General features: G+C 41.0%; 1 protein-coding gene across 2 annotated transcripts in view; it reads left to right on the forward strand.

Annotated features, from left to right (window-relative positions):
- The window catches only part of gpr158a (G protein-coupled receptor 158a), a 95,256-nt gene that overhangs the window by 73,641 nt on the left and 4,764 nt on the right, over window positions 1-16,851 (forward strand). For both annotated transcript variants that reach the window (XM_033639046.2, XM_033639045.2), the window contains exons 6-8: window positions 5,019-5,128; window positions 7,556-7,794; window positions 11,249-11,387. In XM_033639046.2, coding sequence (XP_033494937.1) covers window positions 5,019-5,128; window positions 7,556-7,794; window positions 11,249-11,387 — 488 coding nt within the window. The remainder of the gene's footprint in view (window positions 1-5,018; window positions 5,129-7,555; window positions 7,795-11,248; window positions 11,388-16,851) is intronic.

A 16,851-nucleotide genomic window follows, 5' to 3' on the forward strand; every position in this document is an offset into this window, starting at 1 on the left:
TTTGAAAAACATCAGCCAAGACAAAAACTGTTATTAGGATCCTTGAAAAGTCATGGAAAAGTTTTGAAATTTTGTCCATGAAAATGTGTGGGAACCCTGTCTATAGTTTATGGTCTAAAGTGCATTTTGGGTGTGTTAAACCACTTTTGCTAGTTAAGTGGTTGCATAATCTGGGCACAAAGTAAGGCGCAAGGGGCAAAAGGGTTGAATTTAGTCCCTTAACTAATTAATATGTCTTTTGGACATAACATGATTTCAACCAATGAGAGTGTCATCTCATGGTCCTAGATGCACCTTGTGTACTGCTGTTTACATGTTGGATTCGGCAAATTGGAGAAGCGAATGGTTTTCTGCTAAGAGTAAGAACAGTAATTTCACTGCAGCAAATATTGTGGGACATTTAGACAGTGAAACTAAAAACTGTAGTTAATTGGCAGAGGAAACGGAACTAAACTTTTAGCTTCTGAAATAATCAACGAAGCAACGTTGCCTCTTGTATGTAAATGCACACAGTCTCTCTTAATAGGGATTCACCTGCCCGACGAAACATGAAGATAAAATTACTGAGATTTCTGAACAGCAAACCTTTTGTCCAGTGAAACACATCACACGTAGTAATGCAGTTATTTTTCCCACAGTACAAACAGAGGCCACCCTTCAAATCCCAGGAAATACTCAGTTCATTCTGACTTTAGACCAGGTTTTTGTTGGTCAATGGCAACATGCCAACAATGTGTCTGACCACACCTCATTTCAAGACCTTCACACCCATGGACCCACAGATGGTTGCAAATATACCTACACAACATGGGTGCTGTCCATGAAAATGACAACAGTGTCGGTCTGAAACTAGCAATGACAGTAAAATTCTGACCTTGGGCTGGTGCTAGAAGTGAAGTCAAGGGATCACCAAGGTCATTAGGATTCATCCTTGCTGCACTATGAATGGGTGACAAATATTTATGTAGGTATTTTAGTCTGAAACCAAGTTGTGGTCCGAGCAATATTACCACCCCCAGCTTCGGTGCTGTCGTGGCTAAAAATAATATCTGCTTTTCAACCTCCTGAGACTTGTGCTTTTGTTTGGTACACATTTTTAATTTCTCCTAGCTATCTGGGACTAGTAGAACCTGATAGTTATGAAAAATGAAGTAGTGTCTTTAAACAGGAAGTATTTTTTTTTTTTTTTAAATGATGTCCTCATATGAGGACATCCATACTCCAATCTAGTATTGTCCTTTTTGTCCGTAGTCCGTCATACCTAATTGGCCGGTGTGAAATGCTGCAATAATACCGTAATAAAAACTACAAACTTTATTAAGCATAAATATCAACATAAAATCATATCAGGTTTTGTACCTTGTCCACCGTTGTATCGGAATCAGCTGAAGACTGATTAGCAGAGATGACTGCCATTGTTTTTACATGGATTAGTGTGTTTTGGTTTCTCGCACAAGTGTCCACAAACAATAACATCAGGTCTTAGTTAAGCAGAAAGAAGTATAAGGTGCAGGAAACCCAAAATGTAATTCCGTATATGAGGATGCAGGGTCCTAGGGGGTTAAGAGATGTAATTGCTAGGAGTTACAAAGTTAGTATTATAAAGCAAGATAGAAGGCCTGCATACAAACTGTGGGCCAAGAAACATATACCAATGTTAAACAGACTTGTAAGGAGAAAGGCCTCCAAGAGACAGAAGCGATGCTGTACAAAATGTTTTGTGTGATGATAACTTACAAAACTGTGCTATAACAACTTCATTGGCACAGTCTGGCTTATTGTTGGCGAATGTGAAAAAACAACTAAATCTAAAACTTTTCCTTTGTGGTTTTGACCAGTGAAAACAAACAGCAGGTGAGATCGCACCATTAAAAGAGAAGCTGGATGTGTTAAAAAACTTCATGACGACTCATTCAGATCGTTTGGAGTCGGGCCTCGAGGGAGCAGTGCTGCTGATAACACCACCCCGTCTCTATCTCATCACAAACAACTCCAGCCTTAAACTGGCACGTGACAATGATCCAGATGCCATTTGGAAGTTTATCTAAAACGGAGTCATGAGCTGTGTTTTCCCTCAGCGTATTTTTACTCATCTTCCTGTGCCCTCTTCTGTCCCTGCGGACCTAAATGTGCGTCAGCAAGTTGCTCAGTGCTGGCCCAGCCTGCTATCTCTTTATCGGCTCCTGTCCCTTTCCCTTCATTTAAAAAAAAGATGGCACTGAGGAGCAGTCACGCGTTGTTACTTAGATATTTTCTTTAACCTTGTCAGTTCTGGTGTCCATGGATAGTCAAAAATGTACTATTCAGAGGCTTTTCAATCCTGCCTAGAGTAAAACTCAGCATGAAACACCCTGTATGCATTTAAGATTAACAACCGAGCACTCATCTATTTATTATTTGCTCTGTGCCACATTCCCTTTGCAAAGCTGAGTCAACTAGAGCTTTGTTTGAGTCAGAAGTTTCTGTGTTTGGTCGACCGGCATCTGTGAGCAGATGAGGATGTGGGCCACCCTTACTCCCGTGGGGTCCTCCGTGTCCCTTGACTGACTCAAACCTAGTGAGCAAAAATATCCACATGCCTGCGTCTTCTGCACAGCCTGAGGGAGTGTAATAATGCCTCGGCTAATCCGATTAACATTAACAATCCCACAGGGGAAATCGCTGCACATCTGCAGCGGACAGATAATTATGTTGCCTCAGATGTTTGTTCCTTTTTTGTGTGTGTGTTTGTTTTGGCGCTTTTCATGTCTTTGGAAGACCATCAGTGTTTTTTTGTGGGTTTGGATGGGCACCATTTCAGTATGTTTCTAGGTCTTTGTTGCAAACATGGGTGGAAGCCCTCCTCCTTGTCTCAAGGGCAAGCTTTGTATGATGTTAGCGGGCTCAGATGGATTTGGTTTTTTGAGTAATGCCAAGGATGGTTATGAAACGACACTGCACTTCACTGATCTATGTGGTTTTAACCGTTACAGCCAAAGAAATGTCCTTTCTTTGATGTATTGCATGTATTGCAATTTCTTCAGAAAATGCCACTGCAGAAATTATTTTACCACTGTTAATATTAGCAGTGTAATAATAATAATAATAATAATAATAATAATAAGAATAATAATAATAATAGTTGCAGTGATAGCATCCCTGTCTCCAAGAAATTACATTTATATGCAGCTAGACAAACAGCAAATAAGTTTGTGGGAAATTAAATGCAGAGCAAATTACATTTTCTATAAACATAATGAGGAAACACTGAGGCATCCTTTAGTAGTGGTATGAGATGCACCAGGTGGTGACATTTTTTGATGCTCCCAGCAACTGGTGAAAGTATAAAAATGGAGAATGTCAAGCAAGCAAGTTAGTTAAGGTGGCAGAGTCCGTGGGGGTTGGGCAGGAGAGGTGGTGGATGGATCCAACAAACACCGACTTTCACCCTAAAGCCAAACTCTGTTCTTTTTTCCTAAACCTAACTACCTGCTTTTGTTGCCTAAACCCAACCATGTGTGTTGAAGAAAAAAAAAACATCAATTTGCGGTGCTGTACCAACGTAGTGTGTTTATTGTGAAAGAGACTAAAAGGAAATTTTAGATTTCTTGTGAAAACGGAAGTGTGTTCTAGGAGACAGGGAGGTAATGGCAGGTCCCATAGTGATATCAGTGGTACTATTACTCATACCAATTACAGTAAATGTTGTAGATGTTAAATCACCTTCATTTTTCTTTTTCAAAGCCTTTCATTGATTAAATTGGACATCTGAGATGTCACAGTGTACACAGTATGCTAAAATGCTTAATTGCTGTATTATGCAACGATTGCACATTAAGGACTTGCTTGTTTACTAGTACAACTTCAAAGGACTTCACAGCTGGCTGCAACATTGCAGTGTGTTTGAGGCAGTTTAGCAGACAAGCAGTGAGGTGCAGTGAGTTACTGTGAAAGTATTTAGCTGACTGTGTTTTGTCAAAATCCTGTATCCAAGTTTAAGAAGAGAATTTACAAAAACTCTTTTAATCCCACAGCAAGATCCATTTTGAACAAAGCCAGATTAATGTCACTACTTTTTAACAATGGTGTAATGTAATAAGTACATTTACTCAAGCACTGTACCTACATACACATCTGAAGTACTTTTACTTTATTTGATTATTTTTATCTTGTACCACTTTCTACTTGACTTCAGAGGAAAATATGGTTGTTTTAATTGTACTGCAGTTATTTTATGACTTTATTTACTAGTTACTTTACAACTTAAGATTTTTGCACACAAACCGTATGAAAATATACAAATGCAGCTGAAACTATTAGTTGATTGATTAGAAAATTAATTGCCAATTATTTTGATCATCTTTAGCTGAGTACTCACATACTTTTCATTTTCATTACAGGACTTTTACTACGAGTAGAATAATTTTACAGTGTGGTATTGGTACTTTTATTTAAGTAAGAGATCTGGATATTTCCTCCACCACTTGCATTTGCACATTTATTCATGACATTGTTTGTGTTTTAGTGTACTTTTATGTGAGTCTTTTATGGGTGTATGTTTTTATGTTGTTTATGAATAAGACAATTTTCTATTATATGATAGAACATAAAGTTGTTTTTAATCATGAATACTGCGAATGAATTTTAAGGTTTGATTTTACAACATTTTAAATTCCCTGTCATGGTTTGATGGTGGCACAGAAAGAAGAAAAAGTTCATATTGGTTGTGTAAAACAACTTAACAAGGCTTTGAGGGGAGTAAAAAGATAAAGAAGGCCAAACCATATAATATGAGCCTGCTCGTGCACTTGCTATATGATAGCTGGGAGAAACATTTAAGCAAAATTTAAACAGGATTACTCCACTGTTCAGAGAGCGTCTACTGATGGCACAATCAGGCAGCAACTTTCAATTTCATTTTTTACCAAAGATAGAGGGCCCATTATCATCTCGATGGGAAACACTCACAGCTGGATGGCTGGCTTACTTATTTTTACTTTGTTTCTTTACACAACCTATGTCCTTCTGTCCTCCTGCAGGTCGGGATTCTCTATTTCCAGCCGAGTGTTTTCCGCTGCATCCTGCTGAGATGGGTTAGACTGCTGGGTTTTGCCACCGTCTACGGGACACTGACTCTTAAGCTGTACAGGTAACACATATATACACATACTATATACACACACATCCACACAAAGCCATTTGTCCAACATTGTTATCCATCCCAGGAAATGCCTATCGGGTTATATTGACCTCTTTAAGTGCAATTACACTGTGTCTACATCTTAACTCCTTGTAAAAGTAAGAGCCTTATGAAGTGTCAAGGCAGCACGTTCCTCTGCTAATTCATCACCGGACTACACTGCTGCACATGTTTAGGGGTGGATTCACTGCCTCATTAAGTGAAAGAGGGAAATGCCAAGTAAAGGTAATTAAGAAAACACGGGGTGCTTTGGCCCCAAATGATCTCCATATATAACGTGGTATTGAATGATGGTTGGCTAGAGACAAAACAGTGAGATAAATGTGTGTGAGATCAGAGGACGGGGAAGGACTGCTGCAGGATACAGTGAGGGAGAGACGAGAGGGAGGTTATCCAGCACTGAATAGCTGATAATGAGACAGGGGGTCTGCTGTATTTAAAGTAATGCACTTGAAATTGTTCATCTGAGGGGGCTTTTTTGTCAGGTGAATCTGTCAAAAAGGCCTAATGAAGATGCTGATTAAGAGGATGTGGCTAATGCGAGCGGGAGCCGAGTAAACCCTTAGAGGTGCAAGTTAACATATTGCACAGATCAATTTTTGATGGGGGGCTCATTAGTGGGGAGCGCAGTGGACACTTCATCAATGTGCGTGAAGGGCAGAGCCTAAGAATAGCAGCGGCTGGTCATGTGTATGAGCACAGTTTAATTCCTGTTACACAGCCTTTGTGTTTGTCTGTTGAGTTAAAGCTGCATACTGTCATGGAGAAATGCATAGAAATAACTGCTGAAAATAATGTGGCATTTCAGAGCTGGAAATTCTGCTGTGTTGCATTATATTAAAACTGAAGGAAGAATACATCCATAAATACTTAATCTTAAGCTTGTGTATTTCTGGGCTTGCTTTCAGTTGTAAATCAATGGTAATCTGACATCATGCTAAGAGCGCTAATGGCATGTCACACTCCCTCCTCCTTTGCTTCTGAGACACAAGTCGTTATTTGCAAACAAGGTACAAAAGAGTAGCACCGTCTACCAACCAAATACTGAAAATATGCAAGTGGCTGGTAGAATTGCTTCATTTTCCAGCCAAAAATACAACAATCATTTATTGAGTGGCTGGTAAAATTTGAAGATTCACAAGCCATTTGGCCAGTGGACAATAAAGTTAATTTTGCACCATCTTTGCAAAGCCACAAGAGGTCCTGGTCAGAAAAAACATAAATATATATCAGTTCAAAGGTTTGGAGGTAGTGACCAATGCTGTCACTCTTCTGGTAAGATTACTCTCAAACTTTTGATGTCAAACTCGTGAAATCAACGAACAATAGTTAATACATGCTGCAGAGCATTTTACATTACATTACCACGATTACATAGTGAGATATCTACAATACACTTTTTTTACTCCTTTGTCATTGCATGTGGACAAGTATGCCTTTCTATTTTTTTTAACTGGTGAGTCACCTTCAACAGCACAAATGTTTTAGTGGTTGCTTCTTTTTATATTTCTTTTTTTATTGTATATTATATTGCCTTCTTTGTGGGAAACAGAAATGGGTCAAAGGTCAAGGTTACTGTGACCTTGCAACAGTCTCATTCTCGTGAACGCGATATCTCAAGAACACCTTGAAGGATTTTTTTCAAATTTGGACAGTTCTACTTGGCCAAGAATGAACTGATCAGAATTGGTTGAAGTTCAAAGGTCAAGGTCACTGTAACCTCACATAACATGTTTTTGGCTATAACTTAAGAATTCATTTTTTTTATCCAAAATGGTCAAAGGTCAACTTCACTGTGACATCATAATGTTCTGCATAAAACACTTTTCAAGCCTTTATTCAGTGTCATAACTCAGGAACAGAAGGGGAAATACTGAATTGGTGACACTTATCTTGGGTGTCCATCTTGAAACTGTGCTGGTTATATGGATCTTCTGTGCTGCTGGCGGAAAGGTGTGTTTTTATTTTTTTAACTTCTTTGCAGCAGCATCCAATAAAACAGTGTCTGCCCACATGACTACATACGAGTCTTGACAGACGTGGCTGTAAACTGTAAAAGCAACTTGACTAGTTCATGGAGGCACAATGCCAGGCGGTAATTCTAGTTTGCTGTCATCATGTATACTTACACATAGTGACAGCAGCAGGTTAATGCACAGGTAATAAGGGCTGCTGAAGGGAATTCTGGGCATGTAGGAACTCACTAAGACAAGCAGGCCTCGGGAACATTCGGGGGAAGAGGGTAGTGAGGAAGAAAGAGTAAAGATTTTCCCTGATTTGATGCTGTCTTTACTGTTTGAAAATTATTCTCTTATTATCTACAGTGATTATTTTTTGTAATGTTCTTCAAATGAGCATCTCATCTCCCCCCCACAGGGTGCTGAAGGTGTTCCTCTCCCGCACCGCCCAGAGAATCCCCTATATGACCAGCTGGCGAGTGTTGCGTCTGCTGGGCATCATCCTGCTCATCGTCTGCTGGTTCCTGGTGGCTTGGACATCTGCCGTCTGTCAGAACCCGGACAGGAAGTTGGCTCTCATTGACGTGGGCTACACGCCTGATGGGCTGCAGTTCAGCATGTGCCTGCTGGATCGCTGGGACTACATGATGGCTGTTGGTAAGCCCCGTTACTGCCCTCTACCTCCATAGGGTGTTGTGGATTGATTTATACACACTGAACTCTGTATGCGAACACCACAGTGAGTGGGTTATTTGAGGTATTCATGGCATAAAATCAAGAAGTAATTTGTTTGGTGTGATAGCATTTGGAGTTCAAAGAGAGTGAGGGCTGGATGAGTAAAACTGTTTGCTTCCCCATACATTAGGCAATGCTCTTACGTTTCCCAAAGGTAGACATTAATCCTCTCCACCGGTACTTCACTTTTGGATATTTTCCTGCGTTGTGCATGGTGGAGAAGGCAACCAGTAACTGATAAAGGCAGATGAGAAATCAAAGATGCTCAGAGGGGAGCATCATCTTGCATTGAGGAAATCTGCATGCTGTTTTACGTCTGCTGACTCAGGCTTAAATGAGAGAGAACTGCAATCCTTTTTGACTTCTGGGAAAACAGATGGACCCCCAGCAGAGGCTTCATGCTGTGATACTGTATACTGAAGTCACAATTTCATTCTGTTTATTAGAGGGTAAAAATAGGCTGGTAATAGGGAGCTGTGAGTCAGCTCTGACGTCACCTACATACAGCTCATAAATTACACACACAGCCAGGCGCAATAAATCGTTCTGATGTAGAAATCTGAACCTGCATTCACTCGCAGTCAGGGGTATAATTGTAATACATTTTACTTTTTTTGCTTTACAAAATGTAAAAAAAAAAATAATAAAAAATCGAACCAGTAAGGGTTTAATGTTTAGCTCAAGCATGCACAACAACACTGCAGCTTTAACGTTGAACTGGTGCATTTTATCTAAAACATGATATTCCATTTATTAAATTTCTATTGTACTCTTGCAGACTCACCAGAATATTTCCTGGTTTATAAAGTGTTGAAATGTCCTTTTGATCAAGTCATTTTTTTTATAACGGAGTCCTCTGTCTTATTTTTCAAAACAAGTTAAAAAATAAACGTTCATATATCGGGAGTTATGACTAAATTGTTTAGTAACTTTTTATAAATTAGTAATGAATCATTATTTTGGCTTGTGGTCATCCTCTTCAAGTGCTGTGAATTCTAATTGATAAAGTTTCAAAGGTTTCATACTTTCTAGTAAGCACTGATGATTGTTAATGTGTTATTAAAGGAGCTGTATGTAACATTCAGGGCATAGCTATGATTCAGAGTCTGGTATGGGCTTGTCTGCATGTGGTTCCCAACATGGAGGTGGCTGAGCCGGCAGCTAGCAGCTAACGATGCTAACTCAATAAACAGTGCTAACAACGGCAACAGTGGGGAGAACACTAGATATCAGTGTGGGGGGAGAACCAAAGGGTGGGCACTACCCAGAGTCAACAGTCTGTTTTTTTTCTTATCAGAAAAAAATTAGCTTCTTATTTGGAGAATGATTAAATAGTGATATGTTCTCCTCCACCCCCCAGGAGAAATAAGGAGCAAAAGAATAAATCAGCAGGGGTTCTTTTGCTGTGCTCATAGGCTTCTCAGAGGTTTCTCAACTCTGAGAACAGATAAAATGTCTGAAATGCACAGGCTTATTTATAGGCCAATCAAGTTTTCTTTTGGATCTTACTGTCATCTGAAAAGCTGATCATTTCAGACAAATAAAAATGATTGCAGTGAGAGAGGAAAAAGTGCGAAAAGGGCCAAAATCTCGTACTGATGTTATATGAAGCTCTGTTATGTCTAGGAGAAATTAGCTAGACAAAGAAGAGATCTTATTTTTAATTTTCCTTTCCTCTGGGTACACTTCTGCACCGCCACTGTCCCGAAATCAGCGGTAACTGCCATATGAGCACAGTGCTGAATGGCAGTGATTAGCTAGCCAGGGGAATACAGACACAGAGTCTCACATGCGCAGTGGGACCAGCTACCACAACAAAGAACAGAGAAACTTTGAAACCTCATTCTCTGCTCAGGACGCCATGACTTTTCTATATCTTTATATCGAAAATAGTTGTCTGCTGCAGCGTATCCTCATACAATGGTTCGTATACTATCTAACAAATTAGTGCTCCACATTTGATAACAAAAAGGTTACGTAGCTTAGGTTTACGCAAGTTAAGTTAGGTATGTTAGGTTTAGGAAAAGGAACATGATGATGACCTACCTTAAAATTAATCAAAGTTCACTTTCTCCCAGGGGAAAGTCCTGTGTTTTGTGACCCATCCACCATCCCAACCTTACACAGACCGCCTCCTTCTTTACCTCCATCAGTGCATTTGTCACATTATTGCAGTTTTCCAAAACACTTGGGTTATACATGAATTGCTGGCTCGTGATTATTTGAGATATAAACGAATTTTGGTGCATTACTTGTTGTAGATATACATATGAACACTGCATGAGAACAGCCTGTTTGGTGTGTGTGACATTCAGTGCATTAATATAGCACCAAACAGCCTGTTTGGTGCTATATTAATGCACTGAATGTCACATACAGCTCCTTTGATAAACAGTCCAGCTGCTTTAAACTAGCTTTAAAAATCAAATCAATGCTGTCATGCTGGAGGAGGATGTAAACCAGCCAGAGACGTTTTCAAACCTAACATTTTCTTATTATTGAAATAAAACTGATGTATTAAGCTGCAGTAAATGATCTGCCTCCCGCAGTCTGTCTTTTTTCAAAATAGAGACAAGCATTTCTTTTTTGGGCATTCTGCCTTTATTGGAAAGCTGACAGTATATAGGCAGACAGAACATGAAGGGAGAGAGAAAGAAAGGAGTATGACGTGCAACAAAGGTCCACCTATTTCTAGAAGATACTTGAAACAAGTTGATTTCAGTGGGAAACCAGTTGAAATATTCTTCTGTCAGATTGTTATACATAAAAAAAAGAATATAAGGTTTTAGGACACAGATAAATAACCCGAAACAGCCTGAAAAAATGTGGATTTATTTAGCATTCTCTCTTTTCATTCATTTCAGATATTTTGACCTTTACATGCCCTTCACAACTCTAACAAATAACTCCTCTGAGTGGCCAATTGCATCTAATGCTCACTGTTGTTCCTATTGTGAGAAATACATGTGATTCACTCCCCACAGTTCAACAGACGACACTATAAATGTGAAAATAATGGCAACAGGTTTTCATGGAAAAAAAGGCAGCGTGTTTATTGCTGTGGAGTTGGCTACCTAGGAGACATTACATGGGGTTGCCATGGAGGTGCACAGGGAATTCATTTATTGTCCAGAGAATACAGCCACAGCTGTTACAAATGAGTCTGATAGCTTGTGTTAAACAGGGCATTTTCCTGTATACCTGTGTTGTACAATAGTTTGCACCAGCTCCATGAGAGCACTGAACTGTGAAGTGGCTGGTTGGTGGGTGCATGTCCCCTTTTTTTGGCCTGTAAAGCTCGTGCATTGCATAAAAATGATTTCTTGGCCCGTGTGTTCATTGTGCTCATTGCCTGTCTCTCATTCTCACTTCACAGCTGAGTTCCTCTTCCTGCTGTGGGCAGTGTATCTGTGTTACGCCGTGAGGACGGTGCCATCGGCATTCCACGAGCCTCGCTACATGGCCATCGCTGTTCACAACGAACTTGTCCTGACAGCAATATTCTATGTCATTAGGTGAGAACTCCTTCCTTCCAGTCATTTGGATTCCTTGAGTGGGTATATGTGGACTGAACAGTGTGATTTTTGCTGGTTCAGGTGTGCAACACATTTTCATCCCAAGTTGTCACATATTGCTGTCACAGATTGTCAGTGACCTTTCACGTCTACATATTACACACTACGTATCCTTCTACATCTGCTGTTGACGTTCAACACTGGGACCTTAACCAAAGCACATGGTTAATTTTAGAAATGAAAACATCTTCATTGGTTCTTGGTTCTATATTCATACAGGAAGTGAACACCAGGCTCCCGGGTGAAAGTCCAGAGTTTGTTGGACCCATCCACAGCCCCTTTCCAGCTCCTTATATTATGTCATTACTGGTAGCGTTTTAACCTGACGCTGTCCAATGGCATATCATACCCCACGACAGGTGCTGTCCTGCCACTTTATGAACTTACGCCACTTTTCTGCATATCATACTGACACGACAGGTGCTGTCCAGCTGACTGGTGGTGTATCATTGCCTACTGACACCACCTAGCTGCATATCATACCGTCGTGAAATGTGGCTTTAGGCGTAAGGTGTCTTGCGTCAACATTACTGACACAGCGGCAGTATTTGACAACTTTAAAATGAGAACGGGCTGGCTACAGCAGAGAGAAGTGGCATATGAACAGGTAGGTCCAGGAGATCTAGAGTTGGGAGCCTGGGGTCTAAAACCAGGGGTGGGTAAGCTATGGCTCTGGAGCCACATGCAGCTCTTTAGTCTCTCTCCAGTGGCTCCCCGTGGCTTTGACAAAAAAAATACATGGAAATAAATAATGGTTACTTTTTACCATGTTAGTTTTCATTTTTCATTGTTGGGGCCTGAGGTAATTCTTCTATCCTCCAACTATAAAGATGTGTAGCCTGCACACCAAACAAAAAAAGTGTTTAAATGTCGTCAGCTAAAATGTGCATTAAACCTCTACAGCCTGACGCCTTTTCCACTAAATTTCACTGAACCTCAATAACAGTGGGTAGTCTTGAGTCTCCCTAGCTAGGATACCTAAACCAAAAAAGGAAAAGTCTCGGAGGAAAATAGAGAACTTAATAGTGCACAGACTGATTTATTTGCTTTCTGTCTGCTCTGTGTCCCGATGCCTTCAGACCTTATAGGAAGATGGAGGATCTGTAATAGACTATAGAATCATTTAAGTTGCCTATATCTTGTAGTCTGTCTTCATTTTCACTCCAGTTAAAAGAAAATTGTGGGTTTTTTGGTTTCTGTGTACTGTGTTTTTCCCTTCCTCTGCTGCCTTTCCTTCATTTGCCCATCTACGTATGTACCTGCCCTCTATCTGTATCATTGGTCCTTCCCTGCTCCATAGTTTTCCCGGGCCGATCAGCCCCCTGCCTGTTCTTCTGATCACCCTTTTCTCCCCACCTGAGCTTCTCCGCCCTTTTTTCCACTTGCACTTCATCCCCTCATCAGACTAGTTTGTATTTTAAGTCCTGGGGCTCTAGTTTCGCAGACCGGGCGAGGCAGAGGTGCAGCACACCTGCGCTTCGTCAACTGGGTGTGGCCAGGCAGATTTTGCAAATTTGGCACACTGCGCGCCTGGCGCAGCTACTCCTCTATCCCACCTCCGTCTCTCCTACCGGCGCAAGTCGGAAAGAGGGAGGAGAGAAGGCGTGGAGTGGGTTTTACACACATCACACCAATCAAATGAGCCCCTCTCCTCGCCCTTAAATGCGCCGCGTGAAGGCGTAATGAGAGTTTACTCAGTTCGCCATGGCAGAAGAGAGCAGCACCGTCAGACGGCCAAACTTCTCCCAGGAGGAAACTCATGTTTTGGTCCGGGAGGTCCAAGCTCGCAGTGTCCGAATATATGGAACTGCGAGCAGACCTCCACGGGCTGATGATGCAAAGGTAGCCTGGGAGGAGGTCACCACAATTGTAAATCAATGTTGCGTTTCTCTCGTGCGCACGCGCTCTCTCTCTTTCTCTCTCGCAGTCTCACTCTGTTTCTTTTCTTTTGACTTTTCTAAGATGACAGATGCTGAATATATACTCCCTATCTGATGCTGTGGCTGTTTGTGGTTGGCTGAGAGGGATGTGAACTCAGTTTGCAACTGTGTTAATCAAATCAGGTTGGGTTTCCATTATGCGTGCCAAACGTGCCAAATGGTGCCAATCCCCTTTGATCTGACATCAGATGTGACGGGACAGTCGATATAGAGATACATTTATGTGCTGATTGCAGATAGTTGCATTGAATAGTGGTTTTTTGGGTATTTATTGCATCGTTAATGTGCCTGATATTCTGGAAACCCGCCTGTGAGGTTTTGGTAACGTGTGCGCACTGTCCGCTGGTCAGCCAAACTTCGGCTTACACTGGCTGCGCTCCCCCTGTGCTGACAGTAGACCTGGTTTCAGTTGGCGAGCTTTTAGCGCACCTTCGGCGAAGCCTTTTGGCATGAAACTGTCACTGCGCCAAGCTGGATCTGTCGACACCTCCCCCTGCTGCGCCGCCACACCCATCTCAGCGCACCTCGGTCTGCCAAACTACCAAACTGAGCGCACCTCGGCTTGCGCTGCTCGAAACTAGCTCTGCGCGGGGTTCGCCACCCTGCACTGCGCCGGGAAACTAGAGCCCCTGGTTTTCAGTTCAGTCCTTTTTGGATCCTCGGTTTTGTTATGTGATCATCAGTTTTGCCTTTTCCTGCTCTAACCTTGAATAAAAAGGGATTTATCTGAGTTTCATTTGCATGGGCTCTTGCACTTTCACTGTCAAAGCTGCAAAGTTAAAGTACCAAATATTCATAAAAAGCCCACTGCAAAGTTGTCACCTTGTAATAAAACATATTTATGAAAGCTCATAGACCTATTAGACCTAGACCTATTTACAGGCTAATTTAGACTTCATACACTGTTACCTTTATGACAAGGCTTTTTTTTTTTATGGCTCGAGGCAGATTTTTTTAAAATATATTTTTTCAAAAATGGCCCTTATGACAGGTTTCCAATGCCTGGTTTCAACTCCAGGCTGTTATTAATAATAGTAATAATGATGTTAGTAGTATCATTATCATTATGAAGCTCCGAGAGATAAACAAACAAAAAGCTGATATATATGATATAATAAATGATGGTGGTATATGATCAGAGCGTGGTGGGATTTTGTTCGTGGTGTGGGCGGATGCAGCACAATGTGTCGCCTGATTAAAATGACAAATTGAATGTGGAGACATGAATATCAGAGATAGACATCTAAAATCTTAGAAAAAATGTCTGTATGCCCAGATGCCATAAGTATATCATTTTGTGTAATTTGCGTGAACCTTCCCTTTAACTTTATATAAGCATATATCATAAATATCGAATCATGGCGCTATCTTAATGAGCTTGGTGCAGTAAGCCCCCCCATCAAAGGGGCTCCAAGGAAGATAAAACAAACATAATTACTATCAAAAGCATCTTCTAAAACATGCAGATGCTGTCACTTACATTCCCAACATACTCCACATTTACCTTCATATTTAATATCATAGTCTTTGAATGCCCTTCACTGTTGTCATTTTGACATTTGTCCTCCAGTAGGTCGTCTCATTTCCATCACATACAGGCTCCCACATGAGGCTCAACCCCTCTGCTCATCTGGGAGGTTTTTTATTTATTTTTTATTGTAGTACCCGCTCCCTCCAGTATACGTGTCAAATAGCTGAAGCACGCAGTTTATAAATGAGGCGTTTCAGCTGACACTGCCACAGCCTTTCCTAGCTGGAGTCCCCCTAATTGAGAGCTCAGCTCCATCACATTATTACTAATGAACCGTGTCAGAATGATTTATGCTTTTTTTTTCTACAAGATGGCATAAATAGCTTGAATTATTGGCAGCCATACTCAAGTTATAAATTAACATCCATTACCAAAAAAATCTGTGTATCATAGACGTAAAAGCTGATAGTTTTTGATGGTATTTGAACATCTGGCTCTCATGATTACTTTGCCAACCCCTTTAATCTGCCTCTTCAGCCTTGTTGTGAGGCTTTTCTGCAGAAAATGGTCAAACGAGACCCCTAATAAATTGGAAAGTTGCCTGGTGTGGCTAGTTATTCTGACTGGCTGCCACCAGAGACCACAGCGTACACTGGGGCTTGTTAGAGGCATCCGCCATCCATTTGTGTTACTCACAGAACCTGCTATTTGATCCCACAGTGACCAGTTAAAGCTCGGGCTTCCTTGTTTGTGATCAGGTTATAGCCAGGTGTGAATGGGGCGCTGAGAGAAAACGAAGGGAGTGTAATAGCTGGAGGTCGAGGCACAAGTGATTAGGAGTGTTTCTGCAGGCTGAGAGGAGACAGCATGCCAAGGTTATTAAATCCTCATCTGCACAGAAACTCCTCACAAAACATGAATGAGGGAAGACTTCAAAGCTTTGGGACATTTCATAAGCTGGACCTTTGCCTTCATTCATGCCTCACAGCTATTACCACAGTAACTGTTCGTTAATTAGCCATTTGCAGACTTCAACAACGTAATGAGCCCGCTAGATGACATTTGCTTGGATAGAGGCTCTCTGGTGGTTGAATTAGCATCTGACAGGACATACCTTCCTATCTTTAGTGCACATGAGGTCTGAAAGCCTGTTTGTTCATTTTTAAATAAAGGCTGGAGCTACCTCGCACTACTATTGTCTCTGCCAGTAATTATCTCATTTTCCACCAACTGCTGCAGCACAGTCAGCGCTGTGTTTTATTGTCTGATGTATAAATAGGTCGAATCTTGTGACTAGATCAAGGTCACTGCCCTTTATTGTGAATCCAATTGAAAGAATAAGGAAAATATTGTGTCCTTGCCGGCAAAAGGATCACCCGAGTGGAACATTATATGAGGCAGTGGAATTGACGCCTAGACAGACAGTGTATAAATCTACTTTGGCTGAAAACACATTAAGTCTGCTGGTGTCTGTCTCTCCTGGCTCCATCTGTATCTAAGAGGTTTACTGCAGACTGAGCAACGTGTGTGAATATCGCAGCATAATTTAGTCATACTTTTCTGCTTTTACTGTGTGTGCCTTTTGGATTTGACAGTCCACTATCATAAAGATGTTTAGGATGTGTTTATTAACAAAACTGTAGTTGAGGGAAAATGTGAGCACAGATATTAAAACACACTGTCATGGTGAGGTTGAGCAGCTTGATTAATGACTCTGGGTTATTATTATATATACTGATGTCCGTATAAGTAATAGTGAAGCTATCTGCAGCCAACAAAGTATCTGATAAACATTAGCTAAACTTCTAGATATCTCTGCTCTTGTAGTCCTGCCTAAATTTCTCTCTTTCCTGTTTCTGCCATCCTTTCTCTGTTTGCTAAGGTTTTCAAAGGACTGGTGCAACCATATTTAGCAGAATTTTTGCATCTTCCTACTCCAGTTAGCGCGCTAGATCAGATGCTCGTGGATGCTCCCAGATAAAGACACCAAAAC

The sequence above is a fragment of the Epinephelus lanceolatus genome, chromosome 20 (assembly GCF_041903045.1).
Source record: "Epinephelus lanceolatus isolate andai-2023 chromosome 20, ASM4190304v1, whole genome shotgun sequence".
NCBI classification, from domain to species: domain Eukaryota; kingdom Metazoa; phylum Chordata; class Actinopteri; order Perciformes; family Serranidae; genus Epinephelus; species Epinephelus lanceolatus.